Source organism: Abramis brama (assembly GCF_963993115.1).
Source record: "Abramis brama genome assembly, chromosome: 23".
Classification (NCBI taxonomy): Eukaryota; Metazoa; Chordata; class Actinopteri; order Cypriniformes; family Leuciscidae; genus Abramis; species Abramis brama.
In genome coordinates, this window is record NC_139985.1 from 21,259,098 (window position 1) to 21,272,042 (window position 12,945).

The 12,945-nt window shown below is 36.6% G+C and overlaps 2 protein-coding genes across 11 annotated transcripts in view; both read right to left on the reverse strand.

Annotated features, from left to right (window-relative positions):
• Nucleotides 1-970: 970 nt before the first annotated feature.
• Nucleotides 971-7,081, reverse strand: elavl1b (ELAV like RNA binding protein 1b). Of its 10 annotated transcripts, XM_084101001.1 has the most exons (9): nucleotides 6,941-7,081; nucleotides 6,334-6,399; nucleotides 5,549-5,611; nucleotides 5,233-5,413; nucleotides 4,347-4,361; nucleotides 3,988-4,091; nucleotides 3,060-3,213; nucleotides 2,747-2,972; nucleotides 971-2,560 (listed from the first exon to the last, which is right to left on the reverse strand). In XM_084101001.1, the coding sequence occupies exons 2-9, from the start codon at nucleotides 6,367-6,369 to the stop codon at nucleotides 2,236-2,238; spliced, it is 1,104 nt and encodes a 367-aa protein (XP_083957127.1). In that variant the 5' UTR covers nucleotides 6,370-6,399; nucleotides 6,941-7,081; the 3' UTR covers nucleotides 971-2,235. The 10 variants fall into 10 exon arrangements, with proteins under 10 accessions (XP_083957127.1, XP_083957129.1, XP_083957130.1 ...); XM_084101003.1 differs by lacking the exon at nucleotides 4,347-4,361 and having other exon boundaries at nucleotides 6,941-7,080; XM_084101004.1 differs by lacking the exon at nucleotides 4,347-4,361 and having other exon boundaries at nucleotides 5,233-5,410; nucleotides 6,941-7,079.
• A 261-nt stretch (nucleotides 7,082-7,342) lies between these two features.
• Nucleotides 7,343-12,945, reverse strand: part of LOC311074419 (calcium/calmodulin-dependent protein kinase type IV) — a 158,566-nt gene continuing 152,963 nt past the window's right edge. The window contains exon 11 of the mRNA XM_084101000.1: nucleotides 7,343-9,590. Within this exon, the coding sequence (XP_083957126.1) occupies nucleotides 9,111-9,590 (480 nt within the window). The 3' untranslated portion in view covers nucleotides 7,343-9,110. The remainder of the gene's footprint in view (nucleotides 9,591-12,945) is intronic.

Consider the following 12,945-nt stretch of genomic DNA (forward strand, 5'->3'; position numbering starts at 1 on the left):
TTTAAAATTACTTTTAACATTTAAAAACAGACGTTTTCAAATTCCAAAGCTTGTAGAAGGTTCCTATTGGCAATACTGACTTAGGCTACAGCTTTCCTGGTAGCCTTGAGTAAATTAACTTGTCTAAGAAAATGATTCATAAAACATATAAATATCAGTTGAGCCTATGTTTACTTTCTTCACTGACACAGACGAAAATGAAAAGACTATCAGTCAAAGTTCAGCTTTAGGGGAACAAATAGGGAAGGATAAGGAGACAGAGAAAAAGAAAGATGAAGATGAGGTGCGAGCAGGTATTGACAAATAATCTAATGACAAGGTTTTAAAGCTATTTCTTGGCCTTCAAAAGCCCTAAATTGCACATAATTATGTCAGAGAAATCCAAATTTTCTCAGGGGAATCCAAATGCCAAATCCAAAATCCAAATGCCCCCGAACCCCCCTAACTACCTCACATTTGAGTCCGTTTTGGACTTCACATTTTTATGTTTTAATTTAGTTTAAATTGTGAAAAACAAGGTTGTGTTACATATTGTGGTGGTCAGCAATTTTAACATAGTATCGTCATCATATCAGTGTAGATGCAGATGGACCAAAATAATACCATTTAAATATTAAGTAAATAAGTATTGTGATACTTGGTGTCACAGTGACACTCTTGTCCCAAAAAGTATTGCTATAGCCTACCACAATACTCAATATGTTGTCCCACAGTGAGTCATTTTTCCCTGTTGCACCAACACAAAATTTGAGGGTTCCCCCACCTGCCAAATCCCACTTTAACCACTGTGTATATATATATATATATATATATATAATTTTAAGTCTATGTACAACTAAAATATGTAATGCATCTTCTTCAACATAACCATTAAGAAAAAGATAAATTAAGCTAACTGGAGGTCTTTTCACTCTCAACTATACAAGTACAATTAAATTAATCAATTAATCATAGTGAAATTAACAATAAATTATGACAAAACAATGGTATTTATTTGAATGATATACATGGAACATCATGCTACAGGACTTTAGGTCACATTATCAATAATGACCCAAAGCATGATGTGTACAATTACTGATGTCAAACCTATTGTCATAAATGAACATGCACACAAATATAGTGCTGGTCTGCAATCGGATGTGTACTAGTACTGATATCTTGAGAACAATTTAATACAATTCTTCACCTTTGTGTGGCCTTTACATGACTTTTGACAAGGTCTCAAAGCACATCCAAATTTCACATTAAAATGTACAAAGTTGCATTTAGAGATTGACTAAGTACAGAGTAAAACACCACATTAAAATGGATTTATGTTAATTCTGCAAGCAAATGTGTAAGTGAACATTGATCTAACCAAATATGTATCAACAACCTGTAGCCATGTGCCTAACAACTCTGCTCCTACCAGACTCAATCCATTTATCCAGAAACTTCCAAGACCTTACAAAGTGGGGAGTGAATTCAAATGCTGGTTAAAAAAAAAAAACTAAACAAAAAACATGTAAAATGAAATTTTAAAAATGCTCCTAACCACCTTCCAAATAAAACATAAAAAGAAATGCGCTGTTAAATGCAATACAAATTTTAATATGAAAAAATAACCTGCGATAAAAAAAGCAAACTGCAATGAAGAGAGAGAGAGAGAAAAAAAGCGCACGACATCATAGATGACAATACTTGCGGTTTCGGTTTTTAACTTCCAACCATGAAAACTAAAACATTTAAAGGCATATGCTTTACACTCCAAGTTCTTTGGTCCTTCCAATGTTCTTTTACCTTACAGATGGGTGAGCTGGAGCACTGAATAGGTGGCCTATTTACAAAGATCTAGAAGAGGTGAGAATGTGTAGTTTGTAATGACAAAAAAGCTAAAAGTCTTCACATTATAATATAAAGAAAATGGGACCAACAATTTAAGGGAAGAGGTGTTAGAAGTAAAGAGCAATAATGCCATGAAATCTTTAAGGTATCCCAAAAGTGTGCACAAACAAAAAAGGATCCTCCAATATATCTGTGACTTAAATTGTCCAGGGTTTCACAAATGCCAGGCATTAGGGACAAATCACTTTTTCAAAATTCTAGCTTTTGCTTAACCCCACAGTAAAACACCAACACAAATTTATTTCACCCCAAACATAGATGTACGAGTATGTTTATGTAGAGAGTCAACAATAACTGAAACCTCAATTAACGTTCAGATTCTTGTGACCAAAAAAAATAGAAGTCCCTTTACTTGTGAGACTTGCTGGATTTGAACGACACTTGTAGAACTTTGTCTCCCAGGCGGTATCCATTCAGGCTGGCAATGGCCATTGCTGCTTCCTCGTAATTTGGCATGGTAACAAACCCAAACCCTTTGCATTTGTTGGTGTTAAAGTCACGGATGACCTTGACGTTGGTGACAGCACCGAACGGACCAAACATTTGCCACAGGATGCCTTCGTCTGCATCTTGACCCAAATTATAGATGAAGATACACCATCCAGAGGAAGAGCTGCCTGCCACATTCATACCAGAGACGCCACTCATATGGTCAACACTCATGGGTGAAAACCTGTGAAAGCAAGAGATTAATCAAGAGAGCAACTCTAGGACAGGTAAAAGCTTTTCTCACAAACAGCCAAGTATCAAGAACATCCGACGCAAAAAATACAACATAGAATGAAGGACAATATTGAAGGAAAATCTTCAGAATGAAGGACAATATTAAAATATTTCCTTAAGTATTCCGCTTTCTCACCTGAAGCGCTGTGCCTGGTGGTGAACAGGTCCTCCGAACCGACGGGACTGAGTGTTGTAGAGCTGAGAAAGCAGCTGGGAATTCTTGGTCTGGTTTGGATTGGCAGCAAATTTCACTGTGATTGGTTCAGAGGCACCAGCTGGTTTGGATCCATTAAGATCTTTGATGGCTTCCTCCGCTTCAGACCTCTTATCAAAACGAATGAATGCAACTCCACGTGACAGACCTGATGCAGGTAAGAAACCCCAAAATAGTTGAGACCCAGGCTACATTCAAGATGATAAATTGCAGAATGAAGGACAGAAATCATTACCTGAGGCCTGATCGACCAGTACACGGGAGTTTATGATACGCCCATACTGGGTAAACATGTCCTCTACATCCTTCTGTGTCATGGTCTTGGGTAAACCACTGATGTAAAGGTTGGCATCTTTGATGCTGTCAGAGCTCGGCCGGGCATATGAGACCTGATTTAATGGAGAAATCACATCAAAGACCCCTTCTTCTTGGATGCATTATTAAAAAAAATTACAAAAAATAAGTCATCATATTTGCTCCCATTACTAATGGAACAATGTAGTTCCATTGTACAGCCAAAGCAGAACCTCACATTAGACTTTTACAAATGAAAAAATAAAAAAATAAAAAAAAGACTACAATAAAATTCTGAAGTTCATAGATATTAAACAGTTTTTGTAGTCCATGCTTCCAACACACACAAAAAAGACAACTTTCAGTTTGAATTAAACTACAATGCTCAAAGTAAAATAAAATAAAATAAAACTCTGGGACTTCAACGCAGGGCTTCTGTTCGGCACAATCTCATACTCAAGAAATTGACTTAATTTTACCTCTCCATTTCTACACCACAACCTCACAATAAAACTGAAAGTAGCAGATTGATCGTAAATGAACTTTAAAATGAAAAAGGTCACTGACTTCAGTATAATTCTGTACCGAATTTAAACCATGCTTAGACAGCCAATCATACAGATTATAACGGCCAAAGTCTAGAGACTTCAAATGTCAAGAAAAATAAAAATGAAACAAAGCTAAAAATTAGAGGGGAAAAGAACAATAGTTGAAACATGAAAAAAAACCAACCAAAAAAAATAAAAAATAAACAATAATTCCTTACAGAAAGCAAGCAGGACTCGAACGTTGTCCTTTACTGCTTTTAGTCTAGTTTAACATGGCATCTATAATGTAACATGATACAAAAACACCTCTTAGCACGTTACCTTGATAGTTTTAGACTGTAGTCTCAGGCCATTGAGTGTATTGATTGCCCTTTCTGCATCACTAGGGTTAACATAGTTAACAAATCCGTACCCTAAACTGTGGCCTAGAGAAAACAAAAGGGAAAAAAAAAACAAAATAAAAATAACAAACGTTCGTCCACATCCTGCAGACTATTCTTTCTGGACAAAAGAAACATAATACAAGCTAATCTTGTGAATGACAATTGTGAAAGAAAAGGTTACATGTTCATCAAAAACAATTCAAATTTGACATCAGACAAGGAAATGGTTAGGATACAGAAATAAAAGTCAAACATCAAAAACTCTTTATAGAATAGTTTCTAAGAATAAACAAATACCTTCCTTCACACCTCCTTAAAAAAAAAAAAAAAAAAAAAAAATTAGTAGGCATTTATAAACATTTTCAAGTAAATAAAATACAGAATGTATACATTCAACACGTCAACTATACATCACGTTTCTAAGTATAATAAAATCCACAGATAGTGAGATGCTGTGGGCAGGAAATAAAAATAAAAGCTAATGGCAAAGATGCATGAAGATGGCACCACACCGACATCATTTGGCTACTCCAGGTTCTCCACAACTTCAACTGGAAATTGATAATTGTCCTCAAACAATAGGAAAACAAAAAAAAAACAAAAAAAAATATGTACACTCTGCACACAAGACAGGATGCCCACAGCATTAAAAGAACTGAGAAGTTTTAAAAATGTCAAATGAGTTGTGCTTTTTGCAGTCTCACAAAAAAAAAAAAAAAAAACTTTACAGAAAAAACAAATGTGCTTGACTCAACACATTGGGGTGACACCAAGTCCAACCAAAAGCTAAAAGAAATTGAATCTGGCCAGTACCACAATGAATAATGAGTAAATCCTTTTCAAATAGAGGAAAAAAAATTCAAATTTGAGCAAAATGTTTTAGAGCATAAAAGATACCACAGTAGACGGTGAAATTCTGCCACAAACCATGACCCAAGCCTCAATAAACTGCTCAAAGATCTGTTTTAATATCAACAGTTCTTAAATATTGAAAATCATTTCCTATAGAACTTAACTATGAAAATAAAATAATCCTTAAAAAAAAAAAAAAAACTTAAGAGCTGGAATTAAACAAGAACGTATGCAAAAAAAACAACAACAACAAAAAAACTGCCTTTGTCTACACATACAGATATCACAGAAGAGAAAGCCACAGACTCGTGTTGAGCTCAGTGAGACATACCTGCCATCTTGTCTCTTATGAGTTTGGCCGACTCCACCTCGCCAATGCTGCTGAAGAGACTGCGGAGCTCCTCCTGACTCATGTTCTGGGGCAGGTAGTTGACAATCAGGTTGGTTTTAGCATCACTTGGCTCATCGCCCATGTGGTCCTCGTAACCGTTCGGCATATCGTATACTTCCTGCTTCACAGAAGAACATGCATTGTTTCCAAATCATCAAATTTACATTGGCACACTTAAACTTAAACAAAAAGAGCAAGCACAATTATCAATAATATCCAGCATTTGTCTACAGACAGAAATAATGGCCAATTTTACCTTTACTGAGCTGGCACCCTTGTGTGAGTCTCTGTCATTACCCTGGTTCTGAACCTCACAAACCTGCAGCAACAAATCAGTTGCAACATGATATACATATGGACCTAATAACACTATGCAATATACTGCTATTTTCACGTTTTGGTTAGATGCTAACTGCATTTCCTGGGCTTTATACTTGTAGTATGTAAAATACCAAAGAAGTTGAATCTAATAATAGGACTCAAGACATTTATTGATGCAACAAAATGATTTTCCCTAAACAAAGAAACAAACAACAACAACAAAAAATTCAACCAAAAAATTTAAAATAACATTTCAGTAATTCAGTACTTGCTGTATACAGTTCATGGGATTGTTTTAGCAAGTGATAAATTAAACCAGTCCCAGTAAAGTTCTTCATTTTTGGTCATGGTGAAGTGCGTTCATACAGATGACATTTTTACCTGTGGTAAGTTATCCACGTTGCGTGCATGTGACACGTTTAATTAGAACATCTCTCATGCTTTTAACAATCAGTTTCAGACATGATGTCGGCCCTTCAAACTATCAATTAATTTTTTGCTGTTTTGCGGTCGAATGTTTTATTCATCTTGATTCATTAGTAAAAGTCGTCCCAATAATCGATCAAATAAATTAACAATAAAAAAATAATCAACACAAACATTGCTCAATGGGCAACATAAATAATCTTCATAGATCGATAGCATTGGTGTCGAATTGTTATATGGTAACTCGCGTTTCCTTGAAGAAACAGTACAAGAAGATTATAAATAAATACTCACTTTTAAATACCTTATGTGTCCTCTTCTGACGGCCATGTAGACACTTTACAGCTTCAAAATTTTAGTCTGAAAGAGAAATAGTAAGAAACCGTAAAGAACACGCCATATACAGCGCCTTTACAAACATTGCTTTATAACAACCCACACATCACTATATTCAGACCATTTCAATTTGCTTACGGTCAAAAATCACTCAAGTCCACCATTTGTACTGAATTAAACGTCTATTCGTCGATTTCTTTCCCCAACAAACATAACAATGAAGAGGAGCTAATTTGCATGCAAGTTATGCTAGGCTAAGCTGCAAACTAGGCTAAGCTGCATGGACAGCACGGATCGTTACAAATAAATACATAAGTAACAACATTCTAATAATACCATTATCCACACATATATTTGTTACTTGATTACCTACATTCGTTTTGTAAGTTAGAATTGTACTTTTATCGCTTCAGGCCACTCTTTTTAGGCCTGCTACCATCATCAAAGCTATCAGTATCACCGAACGCTCATGTGCGTTTGTGAGCGCGTGCTGTCCGCATATTTAAAGAAAATAATGTTCACAGATTATAACAGGAATGGCATAATTTTCAGCACAAAAAAATACCTTGGTGTCCTTCGTCCTCGACCGTCGTTGTAGCAGAGCGAGTCACAAAATGTTTAGGTAACAAAGCGGAGATCTGCTCTACCTACTTCGCACGCGCGGATCTCAACCGAAGACGGGGGTTCGCTCGGATGTGTCGCATTCAAGCGGAAGTGAAGCCACTCCTCCTGCCGGGAGGAAGAGATGCTGCGGAGTCACCCCATCTATTCTAACTCTAAGCTCAAAACACACCCACCTTCATCAAAACATCACACGACCTATCAAAGCATTGCCATGTTTTGTTGTTGTTGTTTTTGCAGCAATCTATTATGTTTGTCAAAGTATTATAACACGGGTTTTATAAATTCATTTAGCATGAAATGTAGTTTTAAACACATCTGTCTGTATCAATCTGTATCCCACCCCCTTTACAACGACCCTCTTAACTATAAACAATTAAAATCATGCAACAGTGTAATCCCCACCCCTTTACAACGACCCTCTTAACTATAAACAATTAAAATCATGCAACAGTTTAATCAATTTCAGATACTGTACTGACGTAACTGTAATTTAAGTACTTTATATGATTTATTTTTCTTAATTTAAGTACTTATTTACTTATTATTTTTTATGTTGTAATTGTTTTTTTGTGCATGTTGTAACTGTTGTTCGTTTGTTGTAATCAATTTGACTATGAGAATCTGACATAAATTAATATTAAAAAAAATAAAATAATTGACACTCAGAAGTCCTAACATCCGTTTTAGGGTCTTTACATTTCCCTCTTACAATTAGGGACTTATATGATATTATATATTATAATATTATTACTAATAGGCTATTACTATAAAATACGGAGGACAATAAATAGCCTACTCTTCCTTAGACTCCTTATTAAAGTAGACAACTGATAGAATATTCCACTGCTGCTTCAACAATTGGTCAATGTGTACTGATAACTGTCAATGTCAGCATAAATGAGCTATACCAAAAAAGCATAAACTCACAATTTATTAATCTTGGAAACATTGAAACTCCTGCTCAAATATAAAGAGCATCTACACTGTCTTGCAATTGAACACACATTATTAAATGATTAATCTTAACTGCAAAGTATTACTATTCATACATAGCCATAATGTTCCAGTGATGTCTAATCAGGCTACTGTTTATGTCAGCAGCATGTACAAAGCATTCTTTCTTTTTTTGGCAAAGATCAAAATAAAGTAGAATGACAAGCAGCTATATTATATACTGAAATATTTTGTGATGCTGTCACATGTTCATAGAGGCAGATACATTTAGCTTCCATGCTAAATTTATCTTCTTCCATGCTAAGAGTAGAATAATACAGAATGTACTATTTGAGAAGCTGGAAGTGCCTGTACAGTAGAAGAGGTAGACATTCTGGCTGAAGCATAGTAGTTGTGTTAATTCCACCTCATAGAGAAGATTTGTAGTACAGTGGCAGTTTAGGTGTGTTTTTCCCTAAAACATTCCCAGATGTTGAAGCGGGATGTTGTATTTCGTCATGACTACAGAAAAGTAGGGAATTTGGTTATCAGTTTGGTAACCCTGAATGACATCAAGTAGATTTGATGGAAGATAAACTGCCAAAGAAGAGCTGGGGAAAACATTATCCTTGATTGTGGCATGATGTCATATCCTTCCTTTAGTCTGAGCTTTTAGAAATCATTTCAAGCATTTTTGCAGTTTGCTAATACAAAATCGGTGAATTAAAATGGGGCAAAAGACATAATACTGGGGTCAGTCATTTATCAGTCATTCCTAAACAAATATCATAACATCACAGATACATGATCCTCACTACCTTTAGAGAATAGAATAAGATTGCATGAACATTTGCATATGAAAGCAAAAGAAGAGAAAAATGAATTTCAGCCCAGATGAGAGACAATCTTATTCACAATGCTTGTTGCAAAGAGAACAACAATGTTCGCTGTGCCGCTAACTTAAAATTGTCATGAAAGCCACATGCCTCAATATAAAGAGCTTTAAGAAACAGATAGCTCATCAAGTGTCAGTCCTGTATCAAAATATCTCATGGCAAAAAATGGAAGAGGGGAATAAGGAATTCTCAGTGTATTTTTATAGCATCATCTCTCCTGCTCTATTCCTTGCACTAGGCCCTCCGTCTTCTGTAAGAATCTTACTATTTAGATCATCCAGTCTACTGACATTCTGCTGTACTGCCACCTGTCTCAACACCCATGGAGAAACCATTACTGAGGTTCTTGGGACTGGGTGGGGTGGTGCTTACTGGCAAAGGCTCATATTTTCCTCCAGGATCCACTGAGCAGCTCTTCTTGGGCATCCTGGGCCGCACCACCGGAGCCTTCGGTATAACAGAGGTCTGCCTGTGTCCGTCTGCTATCAGGGGTGGGCGAGTGGGCATGGGCCCAGATAGGGCAGAAGATTTAGATTTATGGGTAGGGTGGAGTGGGGTACTTGAGGGACTCTGAGCTCCATCCTCAACCTGCTTAAATCCCTCTTTAATGGGAATGGGCTCCCTTTGAGAATCCAAAGTGTTTTTCTTCTGTATGCTGCTCTGGCATGAGGTATTTTCTGTGTTGGGCATCTCGCAACTGTCCGTCCGCCGCCGTGAGCCCTCGTGCATGCGGCTTGTGGCAACCACCGCTTTCATAGCAGCCTATAGAAAATGTAACATTTAATTTAATATTCAACAATAATTATTGATCTCCCTGCATTGACACCATTAAATGAGAACTGAACTGAGCTGGACGATGACATCACGGTTTTCTCCAGAGCGGCTATATATATATAAATTAACTAAATTGATAACTTAAATGAAACATCACTGAGCTTACTGGACTGGAACGCTATTTTCTTCTGGAAACAAACTTTGTTGTATTATTTTCCTGTTATCTCTGTAAAGCTGCTTTGAAACAATCTGTATTGTAAAAAGCGCTATATAATAAATGTGACTTGACTTGACTTGACAGAGTATCTCATGATTACTGTGCACTGTTTCAGTAAAATGCTTGTGATTCTGCTCATAAAAAGCACAGAAATAATATTCTCGAACAGCACAATATCTTACATTGAGCAACTTTTAACTTAACTCTGCCCCCTCCATTGATGGAATTTTCCGGCTTTCCAGAAAGCTTTTTTTCCCCTCAGCTTTTTGTTTAAAATATTGGATTTTTATGAAACTTACCCACAGTCAAGTGTTGATAAAAAATAATGCATGAAGCTAGAGTAAATTTTTTTTGCTGTTGTTGTTTAAAAGCAGAGACTCTGTTCTTTCTTTTGATATATTGCATGTTCAGATATCCATACAACTAAATACTGCATTACATTTTTTGAAAATTATCAAAAAAGGTGACAAGGCTGGCAAACTAAAAAAAAAATAAAAAAAAAACACTGGCAGGGAAAGAGTTAGAATATGTAATTTTTTTTCGCCGCTAGGGGTCGCTAACCTCTTACAATAACAAAGGCGAAGGTTGATAAGCGGAATTATGGAACTTGTCATCATGCCGATGGATCTAATAATTTTATGGATGAGTGAAACCTTCATGTTTTTTTAACATGACTGTGGTATGAAGCAGGGCATATGAAGCATAAGGACATTTCATTCTACCGAACTACACGCAAGTGCTGAATTACTACTCACACAGGTCAGTTTATTTGACGAATTAAACGTGTGAGGTAACGCAGCGCTGTTTCACTTGGTCTATCATACTAAACTGCATTTGAGTGTGTTGAAAGTTATAATGTTATTCTATGTGTTAGTTTGTTGGCTGTATGAGACTAGCAGTAAGCTAGATCAACATTAGAATAACATACTGATCATATTCTAACTTTTCATCATGTTGAGCTATATAAAATTGATTTGTTTTATGTACATTTGCTCACCTGTCTAATAAAGTACATGCAAGAGCGGCGTCTCTGTCAAGTCGAAGTTAGTCGCGGACGTGGAGCTCTCGGCATCACGAAAATGCCACGCCGATATTGATCCTCGTTTTATTTCTGCTTTTGTCCCAAAGTCTGCTTGCCATGGTCCATAATGTTTGATTGAAACAACAACAGCGTGAGCGTGCCGCTAGATGTAATGCAGTTGTCCACGTCTGTCGCCATGGTTACTATGGCACTACAAGCGGAAACCAGGGATAGCGCTGGTACTACATCATTGACAGGCGACAATGACCAGGGACGAACCATTATTTAAAATTGGAATTTCTCTGAAATTAAAAATCTTTGGGAACTTTTGGGATATTGTAAGTACACAACTGCAGAAAATATATTTTTGGATTTTTGGATATTTTATTACAAAAATCTTACATATTGTACCTTTAAATGTCAACAACATGACAGTATTTTTTGCCCTATATATTCATTGATAAAAAAAAAACATTAAAACTGTGTTTCTGAACTTCTTTTCTAAAGAACGATAAAAAGACATGCAGCACGCTATCACAAGGAAGGAAACATGAAGGACATTAAAGCTACACTGTGTAAGATTTTCTCCCAACTAGCGGTAAAATTGTATATGACTACCAACTGAATGTTACTGTCTAGCCCCTCCCATTCCGATGGCGTTTTAACTCCTACGGTGGCCGTATTATTCCAGTCGCGAGTAATCTCTCCCTTGCATTTGTCACGGTGCCACTGAGTGTAAAAGCGCGAAAGGCGAAGCTTGAATTTCCAGGTATGTCCCTCTTTGGCTAATGTATTTTCATGCATTTTCATACTGCCGCCATTCAAGTATTGCTCATATGACTCGCTCATATGTATTCTGAATGACAGATTCTATGCTTACAAGAATACTTGAATAGTTGGTAGAAGTAATTACACATAAATGAGCACATATAATTTTGAAAGAATAAAGTGTTTTTTTGCTAAGAAGTTGCACAGTGTAGCTTTAAAGGGGTTCTATTAAGTTTTTTTTTTGTTTACTTTTGTGATGGTGAAATCAGCTGCAGCGGGCTGAGTCAGCTGGACAGAATGCGCGCTGATCGCTGTTCAGCTGATTGCTGTTCAGCTGATTGCAGAAGACACTCGTTCCGCTGCCTGGCCTAGCTGTTTCGTCGGCGAGAAGGCTTCTTCGAAAAATAAACAAAGTGTGTTTGTCGCTGAAGGAGATTAAATCTGAATCCTATGGCGAAATGAGCTGCTATTGGCAAATGCCCCGTCCCTTCTTGCGGGCTCTTCCGCTCCGCCATAGGTTTGTGCAGTTCCCACTGACCAGCCAATAAGCTTGTGTGCAGATCACTGCACTGTTACGGCTGTGCAGTAGCACTGCGTGATTTTATAAAAGACTTCAATAATTGAAGAAAAGGAGTTTCCCCACCGACTGTTCGAAAGAGAACATATTCTAGTACACCCAAAAATCAAGATCTTGACAAAATCAAGACTTTGTAAAAGGGCATAATAAGACCCCTTTAAAGTAAGTGATTTTGCATTTATTTATAATCTTCTGCGGAAGCCAGTGAATTTTTGCACAGGAAATATAAAAAAGCAAAGACGAGGATGCAAAAAAAAAAAAAAAAGTTTTATAAATGTTTTTAAACATTTATATTTCTTGTATATAGAGCTGTCACTGTAATACTTGAGTTCTGACACATCACTGTTCTTCCACTGACTACCCTTCGCAACTGTCTTGAAAACTTTTGGTATGTAAAATCCAACTCCCATGAGTGGAGAATCGTAATGAATGTTGATCTAGAATGACGTAAAAGTCGCATTAATTCCGATTTGACTGTTCAGACTGAGGTGGTTTGTGCTGTTCACACTGTCAGGAGAAAACATATGAGTCACATATGAGTCACATATAAGCAAAAATATCGGATTTGGGCCACATTTACCTGCGATCTGAACACACTCTGTGTGTGTGCGGCGGTGCGCACAGATAACAACGCATGAGTACTAAATTGAGTTTTCTTTTGCCTATTCTTTAGCTGGAATGGTGTAAAATCACTTGTATGTGTAAAAAGTTTGCAAACTTTGCAAAATGAACCCGCAAATCACATGCTTGCCAAACCATG